The 27,234-nt window shown below is 38.2% G+C and overlaps 1 protein-coding gene across 4 annotated transcripts in view; it reads left to right on the top strand.

The window, feature by feature from the left end:
- The window catches only part of LOC135477201 (double-stranded RNA-specific editase 1-like), a 56,565-nt gene that overhangs the window by 17,284 nt on the left and 12,047 nt on the right, over positions 1-27,234 (top strand). The window contains exon 1 of one of the 4 annotated variants that reach the window (XM_064757378.1): positions 2,854-3,006. The exons of 1 other annotated variant lie outside the window; for it this stretch is intronic. Coding sequence is in view for 2 of the 3 variants with exons in the window: in XM_064757362.1 (XP_064613432.1) it covers positions 21,145-21,184 (40 nt within the window). In the remaining variant the exon portion in view is untranslated. Of the gene's footprint in view, positions 1-2,853; positions 3,007-21,093; positions 21,185-21,498; positions 21,572-27,234 lie in introns of those variants that run through there. 2 more of the 4 variants (XM_064757362.1, XM_064757369.1) reach the window with 2 other exon arrangements.

The following is a 27,234-nucleotide window of genomic DNA, read 5'->3' as shown; positions in this document are numbered from 1 at the left end:
TGCTATGGGGATGGCAGTAGAAGGCTGTCTGCAGCCTGCTACTTGGCCTTTTTGAATGCCCTGATAATGATTAGCATATGGAGGCAGTCATGTATATTTAGTTTTTTTGTAAACCATATATGCACATGTATGAACTGTTGTATTTCTTCAACCTATTTCATGTTTGCAAGGTGTTTATTCAAGCGTATTCTGAAGACATTATTCTATGCTGACGGAAAAATTATACTTTTGTGAAGCCCTGAAACTGGCCAACCAACCAGTGTAGTTTTGTTTCCAAAATCAACTTAAAAATGTGCATAAATTTCACTGAAAGTTGCTCTTTCGTATGCGAAAAGTTTGAGGAATTAGGATAGCATTCAGATTGTATTAGACAGTTTAGATTGTATCAAGAGCGAAGACGTTTTGTCACAGAACTTATTTCAGTGATAAAGTTCCCTCCTACAGAGCCACATCCTGTTGTGTACATTTGGAGGATGTAGGACTGGGTATATACTTGAAAGATAAGAGATAAATGAAAGCTTTCTTTGAACTTTTTCAATCACCTCTGCAACTAATATTTCAAAACATTCTGAGGAGAACAATAGGTCTAGAGAAATTACTTTTTTTTAACAGTTTTATGAAGTTTGCATCAATCTTCACACAAACATGTCATTTTTAACATCATTTCTTTGAAATTGCTCTGTAAAAAGTGCTTTAGCGGTTAAAAAGGTTGAAGATTTCCCATTTGTGTGTTATATGCTTATTTCCCAGAATTAAGTGATTGTGTTTTTAGTGTTGATATTATGGGGAAAGCAGTTATTGTTAATGTAGAGGAACACACTCCAAGGTCTTTTTCTTATCCTTTTTCCCATTGAGGAACACATTTGTAGCAGTACAGTATGTGTTGTGTCTCCTGAAATGTCAGCCATTTCCTCTAGCCATCTCAGTGTGCCTTATCTTTTGTTACCACTGGTAGAATGTCATAGAAGATCGTTTATATCAGTAGTGAGGATAATTTTATCATTAAAAAACCAAAGGTGGAGCTCGATCTGTTATCATTGTGGGAATCCCTGTTGTCTGTGTGTGTGTTTATAAATGAGATATTCTGTCCTGCTGCCTGCTGAGCTGTAACTCCCTCTAAATGCCTCATAATCATACGGTTGTGTCAGTTGTTATTGCTCTTTGTGAGTGTTTACCTCTGGTGGCGTTTTGACTCCATTTAGTCCAGAATTCTCAGATAATTAATTTTACCCATGAATATAACTGTATTCTGTATTCTCTCTCCGGTGGTGTGATGCAGAGGGGATGAACTTGGAACATATTACATCGCTTGGCATCCTTGCCAGACTGAACATTTCCATAGTACCATTTTCTGGAACCCTCTAGGGTGGTCTGGACATGCTTGGGCCCTATGCTGAAGTGATGTCAGCAAAATGGATTTGTTTCATGCTGGGAATGTTTGTGAACATTGTACTGAATAATTAATGATATTCGGTAGTTATCATCACCCAGACATTTCCATCTGAAATTTTGTGGTCTTAAAAGGGACGGCCATCAAGCTGTCATTGATGGAAAACACTTATCTACACAACTTCACTCATGAATGATATATGAAGGCATAACTTAAGATTGTGAGAAATGGCAACACCACTTTTTTTTTTCTTTTTTTTTATTTTAACTTTAGTTATATACATGTAGGAAAGCTAAATTAGTTGAAACCTGTTGACTGATACTTGTTATTTTTTTACAATTAAAGTAGTGGTACTTCTTGCAGTGGTGTGAAGTATTTCCCATTTACAGTTAAATGTCCACATTCAAATGTTTTACAGTAAAAGCCCTCTAGATTGAGAAGGTTTGTAAGAAATTACTTTTCAGTACTGGCATCCTTTCCTTAAAAAGTCTGGACAATTTTTATTTTTAGGCTGGTTCATACCTTCTTAAAATTGAGGTTTCTAGCATTTTGACAACTAATAAAATTATGAGTGTTGAAAGAAATTCCCTTTAATCTTAGTACAAAGTTTTTGTACTATTTTTGTAAGATGTGTAAAACATGAAAATGAATCTAGCTGGTACAAAGTTGACAACACAATTTCAACTAATCTCCATCTAATTAATAAAATGTAATCTCATCCGTTTCCTCAAAATGAAATTGCTTGGTATGAGGAGAAATGTTGTGTGATTAAAAGCTACTTTGTATTGTTCAGTAGAACATAATTTTATATAACTGATAAATGCACTGTGCAGTGTTAAAGTGTATTGTTGTCATCAGTAAGTATTATAAGCATTTAATATGCAGGTGAATATTATCACATGTAAACAGCATTTTTTAAAAGAACACACTTGCTATTTTTGTTTTTCTGAAGGTGTTTGAAAATTGTTTGTGACATCATTTGTTTGATAGATACATTATGAGAGTGGTAATGATAAGACATGATATTCAGTGATGAAGAAAATATGTTAGGAAAAATATGTAATAAATGTTGTGGAATATGACTATGTTTAGCCTAGATCATTGAATGTATATGTTTGAGGTCATGTGATATAATACTTTGGAGAGAATATGCCAGATATAGTTACATGTACATAATACATGAATTTCAAAACCAGTTGGGGTTCCTTGTGTTACCTTAAATGTGCTGTACATACATTATGAATGGTACATTATGAATGGTACATGAGTGGGGTGGATGTGTGGATACCTGATCTGTGTAAGCTTGCCTGTCTTGTTGGCTTATAGTCCCTCTGTACAGGTATTTTAGGGTTTGTGTGTGGCTTAATAAAGCCCTAGGTTATGGCCCTGAGTTTTCAGGTGTAGCAGGTTTGCTCTATTGTGTACAGGTAACAGCCGGTGTGACTGTAGGCCTGGCCCGCTGGTGTTATTGGTGTGACTGTAGTTTTAGCCCTCCACCCCACTCTTCTCCAGGGCTGTGAATCAGGACAGGATCTATAAGTGATGTGAGAGTCCACTCTGAGCAGACGGGGTGTGAAGATCAGTCTGTTACACAGGACATTGACAGGTTCACACTGGTGAGTTACATTTATCACATCATCTAATCGTACAAGTTTTGTACAGTTTGAATTGAGTGAAGTCACTTAATTTGGTATTGCCATCACAGTACTTTTGTGAACAATATAATACAATTTTTACCAGATTACGTATGTCTGCGGAAAACACTGCATGTTTTGTTGTCAACATAAGACAAATTTTGGTCTTCTTTCCACTGTGATATAATCTGAACTCCCTTCCTTCCTGCTCTCAGGCAAATGTGGAGGTTTAAGTCAACAAAAAATTTTGGTGTAACTTTTTTATTATATGGCATATGGCAAGGAATTATAACTTTGTTGCACATAATACATGTGTATTTTGTGTATTTGAGTCATCTGCAATCTATGATTGTTGTATAATTTGTGACAAGATCTTGTATTCATTTCCTCATGTTTGTGTGGTTTGGAGAACAGAATCCTGCAGCTATAGGGAAGGTTGTAGTGATGAAGAACTGATATGAATGCCTGCTAGTTGAGAAATCAATACTATAACTGCAGCCCAAAGGCCCATATGGATCTGACAAGGCAGACATAAATCTTGTGTTACTGTTTTATACTATTAAAGGGAGGCATTGAGTGTGGTTTATGGTTAATTCTTCTGGCAGTCAATCTCAAACCACTCCTATCAGAGCTGGCTTGGTTAAGAACAAATAAAGTGCAGGGCAAAAGAACACACTTAGAGTAGAGGGGTGATGCTTTCATGAGGGAGCAAACTTCACTTGCCTCAGTGCTTCAGATATCATACACGTACATTATGTTAAGCTTACCTCAAAAGCCTTTGCTTACAGATAGGGTTTAGCAATATTAAATGTCAGCTATCAACTTTTAATAATACTTTTGATTAAAAAAGCGAGACTGACTTCGATCTACAAAAAGCTAGACTGTTGCAGTGTATGTTCTTAAAATGCAAATCATGCTTTGTTTGAAATGATTAAGTAATTTGTAGGGTTTTCTGAAATTACAAAAAAAAAATAAAAAATACAGAAAACAATTTAGAACAGGTTGGTGTTTGTGTTGGTGTCAGAATAGTTTTACTGGATGAGTTTCATAACTGACTACATATACTTTCTGACTACTTTCATATTCTTCTTTTAACTGACCTCAATCCAAACATCCTGTATTACTTGAAGCAAATATATGGTATGCTAGTGGCATGTGGTTTTTTCTTCGATTTCCTGACTAAAGCATATTTGCTTTTTGAGTTGACAGGTGTTAAACTAGGGCTGATCAGGAAACAAGCCACATACTCGAGTTAAAAAAAGAAAGAGGTTATGAATAGAAGTTTACACTATACGTGTATATTCTGTTAAATCAGGATCATCTATATGTAGTGTAACTTTTTGTATGCTTCAGGCCCTGAAGCGTCAAGAAGTTATGTTTATGACTATCAGTGTGGTATGTTTGGTACCTACACGTATTCCTTATGGAGGATGACCTTGGTTTGCAGGATTTCCAGTTCTGCGTTTGTTTGCTTTTCTGTCTGCATCACTTGGCTTTGATCCCATCTTATGTGTATACTATATAAGCCAATTTGCAGTCATATGTTCTGGTCTAGGATAGGGTTTTGTGGAACTCCCAGTTATATACATGTATTCAGGATAGTGGTAATGACTTTACACCTAACTGTCCAAATTGCTGGGAGCACTGTGTTATCCATCCAGTCTTGTCCGACCTAACATAGTTTAGCTCAAAAGTCATGACTATTCATGAGGGCATGATGATGCTGATGGCTCAAGAAATATAATCAAGAGATACTAATTAGGTTTGTTAAGCCTCTGCAGGCTTGGAAAATTAACTGCATGTCCCAAGAGTTAGTCACTGTCTAACTCAGTGGTTCTTGGTTAATTATGGGTGAGTGTTCTAGCCGTGTTATGACCAGAGGTCATTCAATATGAATGAGGCTTATGATATTTGACTGTAGGTACTTACAGCAAGTGAAGAATTTGGCGCTGAAATCCTCTCTTGCCATTTAGAGCACTCTTTATTCAACCAATTGATGTTTCAGATGTTCTTTTGGATAAAACAGATGGATATGTAAGTGATACTTGGCTCTTGACATCTCACTAAGTATTATTAGTTCTGTATCTTTGCCCAGGGTGACTAAAGGGTTGTATCTTGTCTTTCAGTCCGTTAGTCCATCACAAAAACAGTTCTACAGAGGTTTCTTGAAAACTATACATTGTTTTGAATTGAAACATGGTCTATGGCTTAAACATGATGAGTCACAGATCTGTTTCACTCATTTTGGACAACGTTATGCCCATTTTTTGTCCTCTGGGCTTTAAAAAGTTTTCTGAACTTTTTTCGAAACGTTTTGTCATATACATTTACTTTGCTTTACTGTGACATGTTACGGATATTTAATTTCTACCATTTCGTCCAATTTGCCTCTGGTAGATTATGGCAGTTCATTTGTTGTGGACTTTGACATATCCACATCATATTGTATTATTCTAACCACTCAGACTGGTAGAGAACATGTAGTGTGAAAGCCACACTTACAGAATGTCTGCTTGTAGGTATTTGTATCATTTTGATGTCTTGCTGGCTCATTCAGGTAATGAAGGCATATTGCTCTATTTGCATCTGAATAGGCCTTTTGAAGTGCAGATTCTGCTGGGTAAGCTACCCGTTCAAGTCAAGATGATTATCATGCACTAGGCTAGCCTTTGATTTTCCCTGATATCTGACCCTGTTCTGCGAATTAAATATTCATGAGTGCATCATTGGATCTCAGTTCGATTATTAAATACTGTTATGATACTGTACTTATAAATCCAAAGTTAAAACTAATGATTTTCCTCATTCACCATTTACACTTAACAAATTTCACACACATGTATACAAACGTGTAGAGTTATGATATATGACACATTGTCGTAATAGATTGTGTTTACTTTAGACACATATATGGTCCATAGAAAAAAAATACAATGATGAATATTGATATACATTTTTTAGATTATTTTCGGGTATGCTGTGGATTGAGCGAGTTAAAGAGCATTGCAAGCATGTGTAGTGGTATATAGCTACAAACCCAGGCCTTGGCTTAGGATAAACAGTTACAAACAGTGGTATCATTGTTATTGCGCTAGGGCAGTGTTGAGTAACTCACTTGTCTTCTGCCCACAAACTAACTGTGTGTGTATGCATATGTACAGTGGCTTGCCAGACTCCCTAATTACCCAGCCTGATGGCTGTAGGAGCTGTAAAGTATGCCTAGGGTCACACCTTCCTTCTCCAGGGCGTTCCACATCAACACACTCCTCACTCTGCCAAGTTGGTCATACAGCATGGGTCCCAGGGTGGGACTCTTGCTTGATTTGCTGTGTTTCAAGCCTTGACAGTTCTGACAGCATACTAATACCAGTTATCCCCATACTCCTCTGTTCATCTTTGTAATTTGGTTATGTTGACAGGGTTCTACCTTCCTGGTACTGCCCAGCTTCAGGTGTTAGATATAAGGATACATATACCTTGTAACAATAGAGTAAAAGACATATGGCACAGAGAGTAAAAGCAGAGCAACGATGACAGTGTGATAATTTAGAAATGTTCTTGTTGTCAATTTACCTCAGTAGGCTTTTATTCTAACTGTTCATGCAAATGACATGTTAGTACTAACACCCTGCACAATGTAAACTGCTCTGTGCTAATATTGGAGTATATGTTACATGTAACCTGTAGCCTTGGAACCCCCTGCCTTTAGCCTATACATAGATGAGGAATCTGGTCTCGTGTATGTAACAGTGACAGTCAGTGGGCCTTTCTTTTAGCCTGACAGGAAACAGACATTGTATAGTAGGTCAGGAAACCATAGACCCTTTTCTGCCACTGTTCATTATGTACATACCTAATTGGGTGGATGCTAGCTGTTTCAACCTAAATCATTAACGGTTACATACCAGTATTATGGAAGTTCTTTTTGCAGAACTTTGACAATATTGGCCCTTATCGTATAAGTGAAATATTTTTGAGTACAGAGTAAAACACCAATCAAACAAATTGATTGCATTTGCTTCAGATTTATCTTTATGATGAACCAGCCCCTTCAGGATACCTGTTATATAGCACTATGCCACTAGCACCTGAGCCATGCATCTTCACTTGTTTATAGTACTGATAAATTGTTCTTGATGTGTATATAGTATGTCAATGGTATATCAGTTTTCTCAACATAAGAAACCAAATGTTAGTTAAAATATTTCTGTCATTTCGTTTCCAGCATCAGTTTTTCAGAAGTTCTTGTCCTGTATGTTGGATAATTTCATGATGCTTGAAAGAGAAAAAAATCATATCTATATTCTGAGGGGTATGAAGGCTTTGTGTAATCATAATGGCTAATATTATCAAGAGTAATCCGTTTCCAGATGCTATTTTCTGAAATTTCTGGTATTTAGGAATGGAATAAGTGTTGGTATTAATCGTAGAATAATTAATACATTGCAATCATGATTCAGGAGGTAAGGAGGTGATTCAGGAGGCTGTTCCTGTGAATACTGAATGTTTATCTACCTCTACCATCTTTATCCGATGTCTGGGGCATGTAATAAGGCACTGTATCAGCAATCCTGTTCTGTAATTACCCTAACATTGTCAGAGGTGATTCTTACGGTGACTGCAGCCATTGAATATTATTGATTTTCGGAATGATAAGGATTTTGTACCAATGTTGGTGTATTGTGTGTTATAGCTTCTGATGTTATAGTACAATGGGAATGTTTACGGGACCTGCCAGCCTACAAACCCATGTGCTGGCCAGATCTCTACCAACCCCACACATAATAATCCACTCATTACAACCATATTTACTCGCTTATCACACAACATGACTCTTATTGACATTTCTGCCTTTACTTAGCTAAACAAACAAGCGGTCTATGTTGAACTACAAGGGTTTAGCACCGTATTAGGAAAGGATGTGGCATAGTATAAATGTGTGTAAAATCTATCCCTTGGGAATAGAATACTGGCTGTGGATGGAATCTTCTGGAGGATGACACAGTCTCTGACACGCCCCCACATCTGTTTACACCTTTACACGCTCCCTCTTCAACTAAAAAAAAATGGACTGATCTCAACCTGCATTAAGATTACAAAGAGGCCATAAAGAGTGGCTTTGAATAATAGAGATGTTTGTGCGGATGTACAAATGCATTTGTGACCTTAATTGTCAGTGTAAAATATTCTTCTTGACGCACGTCAGATGTGACAGTGAGTGCCTCTAGCACTTTTACCTGAGATGTTGCTGCATATAACTTGTATTTTCTTTCCTTTCTTTAAGCCTCTTCAAGCTATTTTAAATCATAGTGTTTAACCTACAATGTAGTTCTGATATCGTAAATTAATGTGTTTGTTTAAATGAAAAAAGAATAAACCACCTTTAGAACTAATGTGTAAAATAAAATGAGTGTTAAAACTTTTCAGTCAGTTAACTTAATCTATTTTTGCTTAAAAATGTCTTCTTTTAATATTGATGAGCATCTTAGTGTAAATTGTGTAACCCATAGACTAATTGTGAAACTTAATATAAAGCCTGTATCTCTGAGGACATGTTAAAACTTGCCATTTCCGGTGTGCTAATGATAGTCAATTGCCTGTTTTTGGTCTCAAATCAGCTACATTTAAATAAAGTGCCCATGTTGTGGTGAAGTAACTGAATTTATCAGCTCTTTTTATCAGCTCTAAGAAAAGAACACATCCAAAAAAGCAGCTTGAAGAGATTTGCCTGGTTGGAATTTGCAGTTAACAAATGCCAACAAGTTCTTTTTGTATCAATGGTATTGAATTCCTTTTATCGGTATTGATTGAAATCGGGATGTTAAAGGCTGTGACCAGACTGTGCCACCAGCTTTATTTTCACATCAAGTATTGTGACAAAATCTGTGTATTGGGGACAGTAATTGGCATCATTTGTCCGGAGGACATTGCATCATTGTCCAGTCAAGTGCTGGATTGTACAGATTCATTGTATCAGGAGTAAAACCATTATGTGCTTGGCTGAGTCTCTTTAGGCTGGCAAGAGACAGAAGGTTGGAAAGTGGACTGTGGCATCGGCTATTTGCCCGATGGTGCAGCAGATCAGTTCATTTGCAGCCTCAGAATTATCACAGTTCTGTTAGAGGATCATAGATGAGGAATTAAACAAACAATTATGGTCTTCATGCTGGATATATCATCCAAGGTGGCCAGTGAGATACCTATTGATTCTGAAGCATTTTGGTCTGGCTGCGAGGGAGCCATTCAGAAATAACCCTTTATTTAGCCAGCAAGCAGGTTTCCACTTTGTTGAGTCGCGGAACAGGCACGGCTCCCATCTATGCAGACCTTCAGTCGGGTGGAAGTATGTGTATGATCTCGCCTTACTGGAAACTCTCTGTGGACATTCCGTGGACTTGAATGCCTCATTTTTGCCCAGCTTCCACATATTGATTTCTATAATTAATAGTATGGCAGCGGAAGTTGGAACCCCCTGTGGATTTTATAATATTTGATCTGCCCATTCTTCTCGGCTTTCTGGTCAGCTTCACCATTGTTGTTCATTTAAATCCATCGTCCGTTGTGTGTTGTTACTTGTAGCTGTTGCATTCAGTGTGTACTAATTACCCATTCCCCTCCCCACTCCCCTCCAAATCTCATCTACTGTCTTGATCTCAGTATTGTGCTGCTGCATTTGTATTTGACAGAGACATAATGTGAGCCTGACAGCCTAACTGGCTTCTCACCTTATTAGATTACAGCCAACCAGCATTCACATATTTTCATACCTCTTATTGTTGATTCTTGGCTTTTTGTTGTCGCTGCATGCCACTCCTTTATAATATCTAATGTGAAATTTGAGTTTAATCTTTGAGGGACATCTTTGCTTGATAAAGTTGTTTACACCATTGTCTCTCTGGTTGCATCTCAGCTGCATCTAAACTGTTTTCAGTCTGGTGTGCTGTCCTTCAGATCACAATTATAGTGATCAGCAGCAGGTCATGGTTTCAGAGTTAATGTGCTTGTTTTCGAGTTTGCTCAGATCTGAAATGTGTTGGCTTAATCCCAGCCTTGGACACATAATTACCCGTATTCTGCTGCCTGCACTATTCCTGTGCCCTTGGTGACAATAAGTGGCCATTACGTGTGGTCGTACATGAAGATCACTCATCCGTATTTGATGCTTCTAACAATGTTGCATACAATGAACATATACAGCTCACACTGCAGGTGAACAGCATAAGCTAATACAGAGTACAAGTCTTTCTAAATTTTGTCCTTTCATCTGTCCACAACCACTTTCTCGAATGTACTTTATTTTTACCTTTATTATGTGAAAATTCCTTCAGAAGCCTTTAAAGGCCTTTAAATGAAACTTTTCATGCCAGTTATCTCTTAAGTTTATTCTGATAGAAAAATTAACCAAATTTTACCCCAAAAGCTCTGAACTGGCTACAGTGTTGATGAATCAGTCACAGTCAAGTCAGATAAGGCACTTGCTATTATCATAAAGCTTTAGATTAAGTATATGACAGATATCACTTCATGGTTTTACATGCACCAATCTCTAGTGTACATGTAGTTTGCCGCATTTTTGTCTGTTGTTTCTAGTTGTGGCTCAGAATGACAGTACACTCCCTTTCTAATACAAAACTGCCAGAATTATAATTTTTTCTTATTCTATAATAATCTGATGATGAGATTTGTTGCAGAGCTACATTAGTAGTCTCCAGACAGATGGATCTTTGTCTTGCGCATCAATTCCTATTTTCCTCTCTCCATTTCATTTCTAGTCTTCACATAAAAATTTGGGCAAATACTACATGTTATTATGATATTGTCTGCGATAAAAATTGTTCTTGGCATCTTGAGGATACTACAAACCTATAGATCTATGAGTTATGATATAGCTGGACCATGTATAACACAAGGACGGGAAGCTCTGTCGTTTCCTGTGGAGGTGTTGCTCTTGAATGTGTGCATGTTGGCACGCATTATAAATTTTGGGACCTGTTTAGCCATATTTTAGGAAACATGTTCTGAATTACATTAATTAATTACATTTTTCATTAAAATATTCACAATCGCCACCAAGGTTTAATACTCGGCATAGGGTCGGCAGATATTTGTCATACTGTTCAAATGTCTAGGTAATAGTAACCTGAATGTAAAGTTAATTAACCACTGGGTTTTTATCTATGACACACCCTTCCCTGTTTTGCTTTCATTCTCCTTTGAGCATTGGTGACACCAAAATTTTGGTTCATGGTGCTCATGGGGCCTTTAAGTTTGTCAGTAACCTGCAAAATGCCAGTGGTTTACTCCAAATTGTCAGGTCTTTGCATGCATTAAACAGACTGCCATCGTGATGGGGATAATTTCTGGAATATTGAGCTAAACAACAACTGAATATATAAATTCATTCAGTTTTGCCTGACCGGTATATCAACTTCCCATGTGTTGTGTTTAATGTACACTCGTGCTGTCATCTGAAGTTTGATTGTGCAATTTGTGTTTTCCTCTTTGCATTTTTGACCTTCATTTCTTGAGAAGTAGGTCTTAACTTTTCTCATGTTCAGACGATATAGAAGACTTTTCCTATCGGGGGCATCCCGAAATGAGGATTAGATAAGGAATTTGGATGAAGACAAATGAGTACGCCTGATGAACTTGACAAAAATTTAAACCCATGAGCAAAAATTGCTTAGTTATTATCATTGACTTTTAGATGCCAGATTTTGTCTAAAATCTTTAATGTGTTATGGAATATCATACATAATGTCTATTCTGTTAAACATTTTATGCATGGTTTTCTTTTGCAATGTTCTTTAGTTATGGGCATTCCTATGTAGTTTGGTAACATCTTGAAGTTTGCCATGGAGTGTCCAGAACATAAGGTTCATCAAAAAACATCCATTATGGTCTGGTTCCATGAACTACTGTAGTAGAATAATGAAGACAGTGTGAATATTTATCAGAGGTCTGAGCCTGTAGCGCTAAATGTTATTCAGTTTAATTTTTCTTACCAGTCAGTAAATTGGAAGATATAAAGTTTTATGTAAAACTGCAAAAATGCATCAGTTATGGTCAGGGGCGTTTTCAGAATTATTGATAGAATTACAGACCATTTCCAAACAGTTTCTGTGCTAATTCATGCCTGAAAGTAGCCAGAGGCAAGTGACGTGGCCACAGAGTGTGATTACAGGCAGAACACAGAATTGTGGTCTGGCAGGAAGTCTGCCATGATACATGGTCTAGATGGTGGTTAATGTATGAGGAAGCATAAAGACTGCCTCCAAAACACTGATGACCAGCAAACCTCGCAGTCTCTGATTATACCAACACATCGATGAGGAATTATTGAACATGGTGATGAGGAGACGGACTGTACCTAAAGCTGTATGGATGCTAGTCCGCAGCGTGCATGATATGAAGTGTTTACATACAACCTTGTTGTAAGGTTTCTTTTGAAGCCTTTGCGAACATCCTTAATATCCGATCTGTGAATGCGAAAGAAAAAAAAAAGAGAAAAGGCAAATACCCATTTCAAGGTATAGACGTTAAAACAAGATTATTATAGCTAGCTTTCTAAATATCCTGTCGTTAATCAGAGGCAGAAAAAAATAGAGCCACAAAAGTGGTAGCAGTCGATCAATATTTACTCTGGGAAGTTCGATCAAGTTTGTTTTTTCAGGCTGCATGATAATAGGGAGAGCAAACTGTTTGACCGTTTGCATGAGTGGGAAGTAACTGGGCCAAATGGTGGTGTACACCTTAGGGATTACTGCTAGCTCCAACTGTCACACAAGGCACTAGTGATGGAGGAACCCTTAAAAGGAAAAAAAGAAATGTTGACAAAAATGTTCAGTAGATTACCATAGTACATGTTTCTTATCAGTGAAAGGAAAAAGTGCACGATGAATACACTTTATAGCCAGAATATAGTTAGTAATGATACAATATTATTTTTCCATCAATATCCAAGTGCTCACATCAGGGGATCTGATATAGTGCATTAAGCCATATCTTCTTGTTGCCCTTAATGAGTTGTGTCAAGGTGATAGACTAAGTGCCTGTGTAAATGATCAACGATCCTCTTGTCTGGCGGCAAAATGATGGCATCCTATTCAAAGTCAATTTCACACCCATTTATATGCTGTGATAAGACCTCTTGATTGGACCATTAAGAATCATCTGTGTCATGGATTGTGGGCCGGGGGGGCGGGGGGGTGAGGGTAGATTTGACGGAAGATGTTAGCCTGTCCATCATACTTCTATAGGGATGGATATTTCCTAGATGATTGGTGTACCCAGGATTCGGATCATGTATGTGTTGACAACATGTGGTGTTGGAGCTCACACATTTAGTGGCTCATTTCTCTTGTGTAATATCCAGATTCCTAGCCAGTCACAAACATAGTCCTGTACATGTACATACTGGAGACAGGCAGTTTTGATATCTAAAATATTGTACAAAAGAATTCTTGTAATATATAGGACACCAATCTACATTTCAATGAAATTTGTTTTCAGTCTGAACTGATATCACTGAATATAGATTCAGGTTTTTAACTATCCCATCAATCAGAAATGTAATCAAAAGAAAGAGAGTTTTTTGAATTTACGACCAATTACGTATGATAATGTTTGGAAAAGTTGAGTGCTAATGGAGAGGTAAAAACAAATTTCAGAATGAAGGAATTAAAATCTAATTAATAATTGAATTTGTAGCATTGTTTAACTGTTAGGATATCAAACAACCTGCTGTTTTCTCTTAATTAAGAAGCAGCAAAATGTCAGGTTTGACCCTGGCTTTGACTTGCTGTGGTAAAGCAGCTGCAGCCGATGTCGTGGTTGCATGTAGCAGTCAGGAAGATAAATTGTGCTGTTTCAAAGCCCTGCATGCTGTGTTTCCACAAACAGCTGCTCCGCTAGGACCTGACAGATACAACCCTTGCAGTAATTAATCAGAGCCCGTTTTTTCTTGAACTTTTCCGATTCTTGTTAACCTAGAGTGTAAGAACATGCATGTTATTTCTTCAATTGATAGAGTTTGCATCTGTAATCGCTCCCTGCATATTGGACGGACAATTAAGTTTGTTTGAGGAATGCATTATTTTTATGCAAGTGCTTTCCCAGAGCTGATCTTAGCATCTTGCCAACGATGGCAGAGTAGTTAGTTACAAATCAATTAAATGTGTATATACATGTAGGCCTACATTGTATTGCGGCTGATGCTACACTGAAACACATGTACCTATATGTACACATGTAACTGTTTCTCTGCTGTTTCAAAACTTAGCTCAAAAGGACCAATCACCTTTTAAATACAGTTATTTTTTCCTTGACTTGCAAGACTTAACATGTGTAAGTAATTGCTTTGTGTGATTTGATTGAAATTTATGTGATAACAGTTGTGAGTCCAGATTTCAAATCAAAAGATTTTTTCTAATTGGCATTGCATATAATCTGGAACAAATACTGGTACAGCAGATTTACTACTACTGAATGTGTATATACTGAAAATATGTTGATCCACCAATAAGCTTAGCATATGCGCCTTCTCAGTTTTTTCAGACTATCTACTTTTGCATTTTGAATGTACTGAGATAGTTAACTTCTGGATAACTTATGTTGACATTTTGACTTGTGCAGTGAAATTGTAATCAAGAAGAAAACGGTCAGAGAGTGTAGCGAATCTCTCTCCTTATATGCATCAACTTCAATAGTCTGAGATTGGGTAGTTGTAAATTGGGATTTTAATGGTACTTTATGTAATAGTAGAATCTGTGAAATTTCCTAAGGGTTTCAGATCATGGTAACCTATGCCTCAGCCCTTGAGATGTGATGACAACTTATTTTTTCCAGTATGCAAGAGATTTCGTACTGCATACCAAAGAGAAATGGAGGGTATAGCTCAGTAAGGTTGCTGCCAGAGACTTAAAGGTGATTTTTGTTGGGAGTGGGAGGGGGTTTCTGGGTGATCAGTGATTGATTTCTGCTGAGGCCCCGGGGATCATGTTTTTAATGACAATGACACAGTGAGTTTCCAAGAATAAAAAAAATTGTTCCAATTAGTCTTGGGAATGTTTTGGCACATTTGCATACTGTTGGATTGTTTGATGTAATCCCTTACACTTGTAAGGTGTACTAGAGGTATGCATGAGGAACATCTGAGGTGTACCATTGAGGTGTAGCATATCTGAACTGAGGTGTGTCTGAGGCATAGTTCAGGTGTGTCTGAGGCATAGTTCAGGTGTGTCTGAGGCATAGTTCAGGTGTATCTCAGGGTTGCTCACAGACCAGAAAGGAACCCAGCATGAGCTGGACTTGAACTCAGAGCGATTGCCTTTGTTAGCATGCTAACCAGAGTCCCGAACCTATTTATAAACTAAGTGGGGCTGTAGTGCACACATACATATGACTTCAGTGGAGCCTATTTATCTTTGTTAACACTAGTGGTTGTTGAAATCTTAGCATCTTAGTGTATTTATAGTAGAGTTGGGAACAGGCTGTGGCCAAGTGCATAAAAGCGTTTGTCTTTCATAGCTACATGGATTACACATAAGGTAGAGGTTCATCCTTGGGCTGGAACAAGAAATTTGTGTAGTCCTCTGCTCTCACTGCTTGAGTGATTTTGGCGATCATTTAAGCAGTCAGCGACATTCTTAGGACATTTTACACCGTGCAAGGTTCGTTGAAGACCACTTGTCTTCTACCATCTCTACATCTCATGTGGGAAAGTTTATCAGTAACTTGCAAAAGGTCTGTGGTTTACACCAGACACTCTTTTCCACCAACCATAAAATCTAATCACCATCATATAAGTGAAACATTGTTGAGTACATATGTACATCGTTATCCTTAAACAAGAAACAAATAAATACTTTAAGTTGAGTATGTTAAGTAATTTTGGACACAAAGTGTGTATGTACTATAGAATAGTTTCTCCTTAAAACTGCGAAGACGTTTATAGTGGCATCATCTTTATCCGAAATTTCAGATATGATCAGAATATATGCACTGTATGAGGCTTTTAATTTCTCCATACTTCGCCCCAAATATACAAGGAGTTTTGTGTCGATTGACGTATAGCCTTCTGTCAATTTAATGCGTTTCTCTTGTCAGGTGGGTAGAGCCTTGCTTGTTTAGGATGTGTTTTAGGAAGAGAGTCTCAGTCATGGCAGACAAACCGGTTCTCTAGTCACCACACATTAGCTCTGAATTGTGCTGTGCTGATTTGTCTTGTTCAATCAATTGTCAGGTAAGTCCTGTGGATGACAGTAAATTACCTGTGGACTGGCTGAGTTGGCAGTTTGGGTGGCATAGAGCGCAGACATAATACTGTCTCTGTGTGCTTAAGCTAAACACCCGTGGCCTCTAGGCTGAATTATAGAGTACTGTTTGTTGGTATAGGCTCTTGGAGCCTCTTATGGTCACATTGATCTCTCTCATACCTGTGCAAGGTGACAACCCTGGACAGTGCTGTGGAGGGTTGATGCCCCAGGTGTAATTTCTGATTTTGTGTGTGGACACGGATGTAACCACTTGATTCATTACTGATGTGTGTTTGCGTATAAACAGGAGAACGTCTATTGTGATACAGGTAGGTTTATTAACATTTTCTATACATACTGAATTTTAGCTTAAGATTTTGTGAAGTGACACATTTTGTTTGATTCATACACGGTTAAAGTTTTCTGTGAAGTGGAATTTATCAGATGAACGTACGTGCTAGTATCAAAATTATAATGTTACGGTCTTTATATTCTCTGAGAAGTCCTTTTTTAAATAATTAAAACATTTTAACTAAGCAATGAATTTGAAACAGTTTTATTTTTCAGTAACAGAAAAGGTACAAAATCTACATTTTACTGGTATTTGTACATCACCAAAGATATGTGGAAGTTCATTTTTGTGCAGTTTGACATCACTTAACACGAAGAATTTGATATTAGCGTTGCATTGTGCCAGGGAGAGTAGAAGTGTTCCTTATATGCATATATTATAATGTACTCTTGTATGATTGTGCCATCTGTGACCAGCGTAAATATGCATGGTTCTGTAGTATTGTGTGAATAAATGCAAAAATGAAACTAAATTCCTGCTAACCTGGATCACTCACCCAAGACAAGCTGTTTTGGGAGGCTGCCAAGTGATTACGCAATGCATGTGAAGCTACAGAGATGTTAAAACATTTTGGTCAAACTGTACAAAGTTTATACATTACATTCCAAACACACTAACACACTTGCTTGTTTTCTTACAATTAAACATGGCTGTTTGTTATGACAGCTATCATACATCTACCGTGGTGATCTCCATGTTTGAGACACAGAGACACGTGTTACAGAAAACTGAGGATTGTGAGCTACATGTCAGGAGGATATGTCTCCGTGTTATCAGGCTTTGTGTCTTAAGTTATTTGGTAGTATTTGTCAGTTTGTCTGTCATGTTGGTTCTCTTGTCTGTCTGTCTGTCTGTACATGGAAACCACTCGCTGTAAATCATTCCGTTTCTTTCTTTTTGAAATAGATCCTCAGAAGTGATTGTAGATCATTACATAAGTCATGCAAGTAGTGCCTCTCCCCTTGTGTCGAGTTCACAAAGAACCACTTAGACCCATGTTGTTCCTTCACACACAGTATGTTTCAGTGTGTAAATGCTAATTAGTTAGCACAGGAGAATTTTTTTGTGTAGTAAATAGGCCGAGCGCCAGGGTTCTGGTATATATAGAGTTTATATACTCTGTTACAATTGTGGTTGGATTAGAATCTGATGCAGAGTCCATATTTGGACTGTCAGGATTGAAGGAGACATTTTGATCTAAATGCCTTAAAGGATATGTCATTGCTTATATTACATTTATTTTACACTATATGGCCTATAGCGTAGCAGAAGTGGTATTCATTTTGGTGTAATTTTTCCATTTAATTTCATCAATATTCTCAGGGTGTTCAAAAAGGGCAAGTAGCAGGATGCAGACAGCTGTCACCTTAGCCGCCTATTTTGAGTATTCTTATTATTTAAATAAATGGTAATTGTGACATAATTACTATCAGTTCAGCCGCCTACTTTTGAGCTCTGACCTCCTTCTCCAATTCTAAATGAAAACCCATGTATTGTGTACAGGTACTGTGAGAGTTTTGCAAGGTAGTGGTTGGACAAACATTAAATAGCTAGCAGGGGGCGAGAAATAGAAAAGGGGAATATGATTTATTATGGCTGAACGCTGTCAGTGGTGAAATACAGGAATTTGTATTAAAAAAATTGTAAATAAATTCCTTGGTTGGGATAATTTATATTCCAGTGAATTCTGAAAAATTCTATGTGCTTTTCCACTGAAATACCATTGATGCGGTATTCACAATGGTGAACAGAGTTGGTGTGGTGAAGCGGTGAATAGTGATATGCTGCTGCCCAAATATAGACCCTGTCAGGTCCACTTCTCTGTAACTAGGGGATACTCACAGCTCTGTGAAACATCCCTGCTATTGCCTTTAACTTGATAATCAGTGGTTAAAAGCTTATGAGATATCGTATAGATGTAACTGATGAATTATTGTCCACACAACTGTTGTGATGCATTAGGTGTATGTACATATACTGTGTCTTCTTGCGGCAGGGCGAGTCCATGTCGCCAAAGTGCGACATGACTTATGCCACAGACTTGGGACACCAGACATGACACCGACCCATCATGTTTCCTTGTTCTAACCTTTCAATGCTGAGCAATAAGTGAGGCAGCAAAAAGTACCAATTTTAAAGTCTTTGGTATGACCCAACCTGGGTTTGGTCTATTGCTAGAGTGGTAAGAGCTTACATATATATTAATTTTTTTAAGTACTTTGAGGATTTATTTTTAAAAGACAGCCATGTTATTAACCGCAGGCAGTTTATTATCCGATCTGATTCAGTATATATGTCGGGATATTTTTTAATTGATGAGCTGCATGATATTGTGCATCATACCTACAAGCTAATACAGGAAACTGTTATGCAAATGTATGGAATATAATTCTTGAACCTGTTTGCATGTTTCCAAGATATCCAAGATACTCTGAGGGCATTATTCTGCGTAGAATGATAAAATTATATTTTTTTTTGTGAAGCCCTGAAATTGGCCAACCCAATGACACTGAAAGTTGTTCATTATGTGTGAAAAGGTTCACCAATTAGAGTATATGTACTTTCATATGAATGTTGTACTAATCATCTTTTTGTGACACTTATATTATGCTAAAATATTTCTTTGTGAAGATTGTTTGGATGTGCAGTTGTTGTCACAGTCAGTGAGTGACAATTCTTGTACATATTAATTGGTTGTAAATATCCATTGAAGGGTTTTAAATGTGGTATTACATTTGTGTATGATAATGAAGCTGTAAGCATTTCTTGATGTTGAATGCCAGCACAGGTCACGTGGGACAGTTATAAAGTAGAATGTTCGCAGATGTTACGACTGACATCTCTGTTATAAATGCACCCCTGATGGCCATTCGTAATGAGAATATGCTACTTGTATAGTCCTGTTCCCCACCCCCACCCTTCTTTGCAACAGCCCATTGTCTTAACACACTCTCCCCAAGTGAATAATGTGGTAGGTGATAAATTATGCACAGCGTAATGGGAGAAAGCCTGAGAAAAGCTGACAGGACTTCTCCAAAGATGTTTGTCTTCAACTGGAGAAGTCTATTGTGTTTTCATCAGACATTTCTCAGAACTTCAGTTCAGGTTGGACAGGTTGTATAATGATGCTGTAACAGAGAACAATGCAGATACATTGAAATGGCTAGGTAATTTCTTATCAACATCAACACCAGACCAATAGCTACAGGAATGGTTCTTTAGAGATTCGCCACTGCCTTTATTCGGCCATGCATGATCTATTCTGTATATGTTACATAATTCAAACATGATTATGTGACCTAATTACTTATAAAAGTATACATATTGTCAGGATGAAAGGACTTTGTGTGCCTGTATTGGTTTATATGCTTTAATAGATATTTTCCTAAAAAAAGAGAGAGTTTTTGTGGTTGTACATGTCACATACCAAATATTGTATAATGTAATTCATTGTGTAAAATCATTCACGCTTATATATTTCTATTTTATTTCATTGTTGATTTTCAGTTTTTAAAAACAAATGAAAAAGTACTATATCAGCTAATCTTCATTGTAATTGAATAGCTTGGTGAAATTGTAATGAAGTCAGGTTTTGTGTCTGGCAAGCCAGTCCTTTTAACTGTGTACAGTATATTAGCTATCTGATTGGATCAGACAGCAGTGTGGTTGTTTATCTGTGGGTGGTATAGATCACCTCAGCTTGACTGTATTGGATTCAAATGGCTGATCATGAAAAGGTACTCAGCTACCCATAATTTGACCAATTATTTGCCTCTATGGTCGTATTGTATCTGATCGATTGTAAGTAGTTAGAGAGATGGTGTTAGAGGGATTTACCCTGGTGGATTATGACCAGGGATTAGGAGGAGATTAGAGAAGGACTTGGCAGACAGAGGTAACCTGTGCTAACTTGACTGATGAACTGGGGGCTGATTATGACTGTTATATATGCCCAGCCTGTGATAACCTGCCGAATAGGGTGACAACCCTGTTCTAAAGCTCAACGCAGCATAGCTCCAGCTTACCATCTGATTAAAAGCTTCCCAGATTTATTAGCTTCAGAGGAAGGTAATTAGTTAGCTTCAACTCAAGAGGGAAAAGTGTGACTGGTGTGCTTGCTCAGGCCAGCTCGGTGTTGTTAAGACCAGCATAGCACTGTGCCTACCCCCCAGATATAGCCGCCACTGTAGGGGCTGGGCCACTCAATACTCAGCACTTGCTACAACAGCTTGTAGTGTTATAAATGCTGGCTCAGTATTGGAGCATTGCTTCAGGCGGTAGTTGTGGTTGACACTGGGCCTGCAGAGGAGCTGTGTGTGGGGTGAAACAGCTTAGATCAGAGGCAGCATGCTCCCTAACATAGCTCCCTAGTAGAGGAGAAAAGTCACAGTGAAATAGAGATCAGCATTTGGAGATTCTGTGAAATAGGGAGATTTACCAAAAGGCCAGGATAGCAGTTAACAGAGATCTGAAGGAGGGATTGTAGGTCATCTGTGTGAAGTGCTGTGTAGGATGACTGAGAGGAATGGCTTTAATAATACAGTTGCCTCAGGTACAGTATGACCACATTCTAGTATCATGGTCACCCTCTTTTAAGCAACAATCTGAATGCCATGCCAAATGTGTGTTAACTTCAGGTGTTGTCTGCTAGCCTCAGTTTTAGCCTGATCTCTTGACTGTGCAGTAGCAGCGTTACAGGTTGCATTGCTTATTATTAAGAAACTATTTATAACAGATTTGAGCAGGAGTATTTCTCTGATGTGTGGACAATTAGTTTCTGTGTTGAAGGGTCTTCTTGGAGCCAGGTGGTCTCTGTGGGTGTTGCTCTCCACAAACAGGGTGAAAGTTCGCAGGCATTAAACATAAGGAATATAGTTCACAAACAACCACTCAGCTGCTCCTGTAATTGGGATGATCTGTTGTTTGTTAAAGACTGAAGGTAAATAAGCTCTGTTTTGTGTGTGTAAATTAAAAGCTATATATAAGCTGTGATTGAATTAGGATGTGATATTGGTTGTCATACATGTACACGTAGGGTGTGCAGCAAGTTTTGCTTTCACGTACATATAGTTGCCAAAGGCCTCATCTACAGCATTAAGTATATCTTGTGCACTGTCTGCAACTGGTTTCACAAAAGTATTTTGAAATTGTTGGAGAGGCTTGTATATATGTATGTGTGAATGCAGATATTTTATGCTGTATACAACCCATAGTGTTAGCGTAACCATCCAGTGCTAACAGTCTACATCATTATAAATACATTTAGTCTTTTGGCCTCATTAAAATTCCTGTAGTATTTTTGTTATCAGCAGTTCTTAGCATTATAAGCTGTATAGCCTGTGCCAGGAAGCACATTAGGGTTGAGTTTGTCAGACTAAAGTCTGACTAAGATTTCTGGCCGTGATCATGCAGATTGTCAGTGCTTGTCAGTGTAACTCTTTGGGTTCACCAGTCACGGCTAGCACAGAGACAGCTGCTCTGATTCTCAGCACTGCAATCTCCAGCATTGGCATGTCTTGGATACTTGAGCTCAGCCGAAAATTCCCTTGATGACTGTGTTGGTTGGATATTTTTTTCTCAGATTGCTTTGTTTATTGTTTAACTGTGTGGATTACCTCATGAAGGCAGGCCAGCTACCTTGATTAATGGTCTGTGGTTTCCAGGTATAGAACAGACAGGTAAGCATGTTGGACAGGAAACATTCACTGTCATGGCAGACATTTTTGTAACAGTTTTTGTAACAGCAGCTGACATTTCAGTTGTCCTTCAGCTGGTTCAGTGATCTGCCATTTCTGACTTCTGTGTTTACAGTTGTTTTTGATCTTGCCCTAGGAATTGATCCTTGTCAATCTGGTGCCTGTACTTTGAGTCTTGATCTCCATGCATAAGGGAACAATTTAACTCTCTTCAGTACATGTACATGTGTTCCACTTGCTCCAAGATGAAACATTGATATTAAATTCAGCGTAACTCATATTCCCTTGATATGGTTAGAGTTAGAGATTTGGAATCCTTACAAACCAAGATTCCGCTAAGTCTGGAATGCGCTGGCTGCATGTATATTTTTATGTCCAATTTCTCATGCCATATAATAGCTTCTGTGAAAACTAAAAAATGGAAATATTTGGTTGTAATCCTTGGAAAGATGTTGGCAGAAGTGTGGTTAAATGAAGTACTGGGGAATAGATAGAGACTACATTTACCATCTGGGAAGGAGGCGGAGGGCCTAGAGAGAAATCAATATGGTCGTACTTCTAAACCTATTTCTTGGCAATGTCTGCCCAAAGAACATGCCCCATGCATACTAAATGCCCTGTTGCCATGTGTATTTTATGACAAGACATTCAGTGGTCCTCAGCAAATAAATATTTATTTTGATCAAAGAACTCCAACCTCCAAGGAAGTCTGCTAAATCATTTCCCCTTGTCTTTCATGTACGGTACGGAACTTATTAGGAGGTATTAAGTTACCAAGATTCTTTGTTGGAGAAAACTTTTTTAATTGCATTGCAGTAAGTTTATGAGACTATAAACAAAGACATAATTTTATCACGGTATCTGTATCCATTAATGAGATCTCATTGCAGATCGATTTAATGAATGCAATACATCTATCACTCAAATTAGGGGTAGGGTATAATGAGTACTGTATTATATTGCCATCTGAAGGGTGAGGTGGGCGAATTACTCGTGTCCTGCAGCTTTTTATCACATAGTCCATGTATCATTAGTGTGGGTATTATGGCAGCCATATCTTGTCTAGACAGACAGATTCCTCATATATCCCTGTCAGAGAACTAAGGAGTTGTGGGAAAGTAGAATGATTAAGGTGGTAAGATTTATACTAATAGAGTGTCCAGTACAGTGACAAGTACACTTGACTGGCTCTCTTGACCTTGCCACTTTGAGCACTGGAAGCTGTTAAACCCTTCTCCACTGCCCATAAACAAATGAGCTATTGTCTGGTGATATTGGTCAGAGTGCATTGTGTGTACATTTCAGTCACAACTTCATCAGATCCTTTGCTGTGTGTAGACCCATGTATATGTAGGTATTTGCGGCATTAAAAACTGACCAGTGTCCTGTAGTAGCCAAGTTATTTTGAGTGTTAAAGTCCTCGCCGACATACGTGCCACTAACCAGAATTCTGTCACAATCTTATGACCTCAGACATGCCAGGTCATGTGAGCAGACTGCTGATTAGGCCATCTCAAAAGAAATTTCACACAACATGCTTAGACATACATGTACTAATTCAGTACAGACTGTTTATTTTGATATCATTTTATTTCATTATTTCATTTTATTTTATTATTTCATTTTATTTATATCGGTATCTCTAAATGTAAATATTCTGTCGGTTTGTGAATTAATGATTGAACAGTTGGCATTAAATGCTACGGTGGCATTATTTCAGCCATGTTGTGGCAACTGCCATCAGGTTGTGTGTCAGTTTAATATGTCTGTAAAATAATAATCTGCATTACTTGTCTAAACCCATAATTTTGGTGGATTAACTGCAACCTGTCATTATTTACAAAGGCTCAGTGTCTCTATATTCCTAAAACTTCATGTAAGTTGACAGCAACTTTTTCTGGCTCTTGAAAACCTTAAAGCAGCACTTGTATATTAAGTGTATAACAGTTTTACTGACAAAGCATTTAACATGTCAAGGAAATCAGCATTTTAATGTGTGGATGAAATTGTGAATAAAATTCTACATTGTAATAGCTACTTGTCCTGGTGTGACCTCCAATAGTACCCTAATTTATTAACCTTTTTAGCATATGAAAGAGCAAGTTTCAGAGCAATTTATACACATTTATTGGATTTGCAATTTTCAGGGCTTCACAGAAAATATGTTTTCATCAGTCTGCACAAAATAATGCCTTCAGAATATGCTTGAATAAACATCTTACAAACATACAAAAAGGTTGATGAATTACAGTAACTCAGGTGTAATGCTCATTATATTGACTGCATGGTGCGAGAACTTATGCTTGTGGACTTTATTCTCACTGCCTCACTCGGAGCTCTAGGACTGCTGAAGCAAAGTAATACAGTTTACCTGGTCAGGCCAGACGTGAATGGGATAAGCAGGTAAACTGATTTAGCTGGGTTCAGAAGTCGTGCGTGGGGACAAGCTTTAATGTCTCTCGGTGAAACACATCACTGAACAAGCCGAGAGTAATCTGTCTTCATGCCCTCCCTGCTGTGCATGTTTTTTCACAGGTGTCTTTCCTTTTGGAAATACGTATAAGCAGCTTAAACCTTTAACAGAAAGTATTGAGTTATACGTCGGTTTCTCTGATTTTCATTGGCTGGTAAAAATAAAAAGATTGCATTGTAACAGCAGTGGAGTTACCAGTTTATAGATCAGTTCTGTGTAAGTTTATATTGGCACTGTAGCATACCACTGTATTTTGTCAATGTGTTATATAGTAATATGAGCACGTACATGGGTGTAAATGTGTTCTAAAGATATGCTAGGAATTGTCACCTTTTCTTGCACACATGCCTTACATTCATCTGGAGCATTTAATTTTGAGTATTCTTGTAATTGTATTATAAACAGATTATCATTCTCTTCTTGTGTACTTTCTATTCAGAGATAAATAATTTTCAGTGTCATCCTTCTCAGATATCTATGGCATGTAAAAAGGTAGCACTGAATATATGGTGAACTTTGGTATTAATTTTGTTCCATTTGATCACGATTGACCCTGTCTCTATCTAGGACTCTGAACATTAACAAAGTTTTGCTCCCAGACAGTGTGTTCTTGGCTTAGTGTAGAAGATCCCCTCTCACCTGTGTGATTGCTGTCTTAGCTGAATGGATGGTAGTGACCTACATGTCACCCAGGTGTCTATTGTCAAATTAGTCTGTACAGGTACGTGTGTACATATGCTGGTATTTACCTGTATGAGTAACACAGTGTGTTCTTATATACTATATATTAGTTCATATCTTTTAAAGATGATGATGGAACTCCATGGTGTATTGATCACCAACTCTTCTCTAATGCCATGCAAGACTGTGAGATAAGAGTTGCTGGAAATCCCAGCGAATCTGGGAAGATTGCTTGCACAAGTGGAGGTAACCAATTTGCTCACAGACAGGGTTTTGTTGAACAACTTCCACCTTTCGTCTGGCGAAAAAGAAGCTGTCCTGAATGAAGAATGTCAATAGGAAGTGATAACAGTGCTTTTCTTCTCCCCTTTTCTCTTAGCTTTGCTCAGTAAGGTTTGTATTCAGGCTAATGGAGAAACCTCCTGATGTATTGAGTAGAAAAAACTGAGCAGGTTTCCATTCCCTGGCTGGCACAGCAGATCAGCCTTTAGCACTAATGGTCCCACAATGCATTTGATTAATTAAGCGCTTTTTACGGTAACAGATGAATGTTGGCCCGAAGCTGGGGATCTCAGTGTTATTTCATTATGATTGTTGTTTACTGAGGAAAGGTGTGGAGATGATTAATGTCACTTTCGTTAATACGTCATTGTCCCATGTTTTGGGTAGGGCCTACCTGATTGCCTCACTTTACCGTCTGGTAAGTACCCAAGGTCTTGTGGTCAGGTGTATGGTATATAAATTCCCAGACATGATTGCCAAGGTTGTCTGGATTTGCTGAGTACAGGAACACTTAAAGGACTGGCTATTCGGTGAATTTTGGAAATGGCTATTTGTGCTTGTCCCTGGGAGTGCTGATGTGTCCAGAATGATGGATGTGTTGAGCATCTGTGAGGCAATCTATAGGTCCCTTGTTAAGCTGATAGTATAGCGCATTGTCATGCAGCACAATACAGGAGTCTTTCCTGTGCTCCTAGCCACCACTATTGAACAATGGTCCCAGAGAGAGTTCTGCTCGACCATCATACTTGTCTGCTATTTCCGACCTGCCTCTTATTAAGCCAGGCTGACCCCACTGGTCTTAGGCTCAGGACTACACTGGGACCATACTTTCATCACCCAAGCACCTAGACGCATGGTGTATTGATTAAGCACGTACACTCCGAAAATCCCCCACTTATTGGCCTTGTTGGATTCTTCGCTGGTGACCAGATGTAATGTTGGCAAGAGATCAGGTGCATAAGATCATTGAGGAAATTTGTTTAGCTGGTCTTATTGGATTAGAGTTTGGGTCCTAGACTGGGCCAGTCCGGGGTAACTATCAGCCAAGTTGTGCGGGAGGTGTCTACTGATGCCATCTGAACTCCCCAGACCTTAAGCCAGGTTGGGCTAAGCCATCTGGATGCAGCTTCAGTATTGCCACCTTGAGGGGCCAGTCACCAGACATGTGTATGAGTGTGGTGGCGTAGAATCTAATAGTTTACACCTTATACCCTCCCCAAGGGTGAAGTGCATATTCTTAGCTCCCTACTTCATACCCTCGAGTAAACCGTTAACCCATTCACATCTTCTCATGCAGGAAATTGGGAGTATCTTTTGGTGACCTCCACCAGAATATACTTATACAAGATAGCTGCTTAAGGAAACACGATAGGTGCGATTGATGACTGCAACAGTTACGTGCTGAGGCGCCTGTCCCCTTGTAAAGCAGCCATTAAGGTATGATAGAGCTTCGTGTAGACAGGGTTTGTA

The sequence above is a fragment of the Liolophura sinensis genome, chromosome 1 (genome assembly GCF_032854445.1).
Source record: "Liolophura sinensis isolate JHLJ2023 chromosome 1, CUHK_Ljap_v2, whole genome shotgun sequence".
Lineage (NCBI taxonomy): Eukaryota > Metazoa > Mollusca > Polyplacophora > Chitonida > Chitonidae > Liolophura > Liolophura sinensis.
The sequence above is the reverse complement of the archived record's forward strand: the minus strand, read 5'-3'. Positions and strand labels throughout refer to the sequence as shown.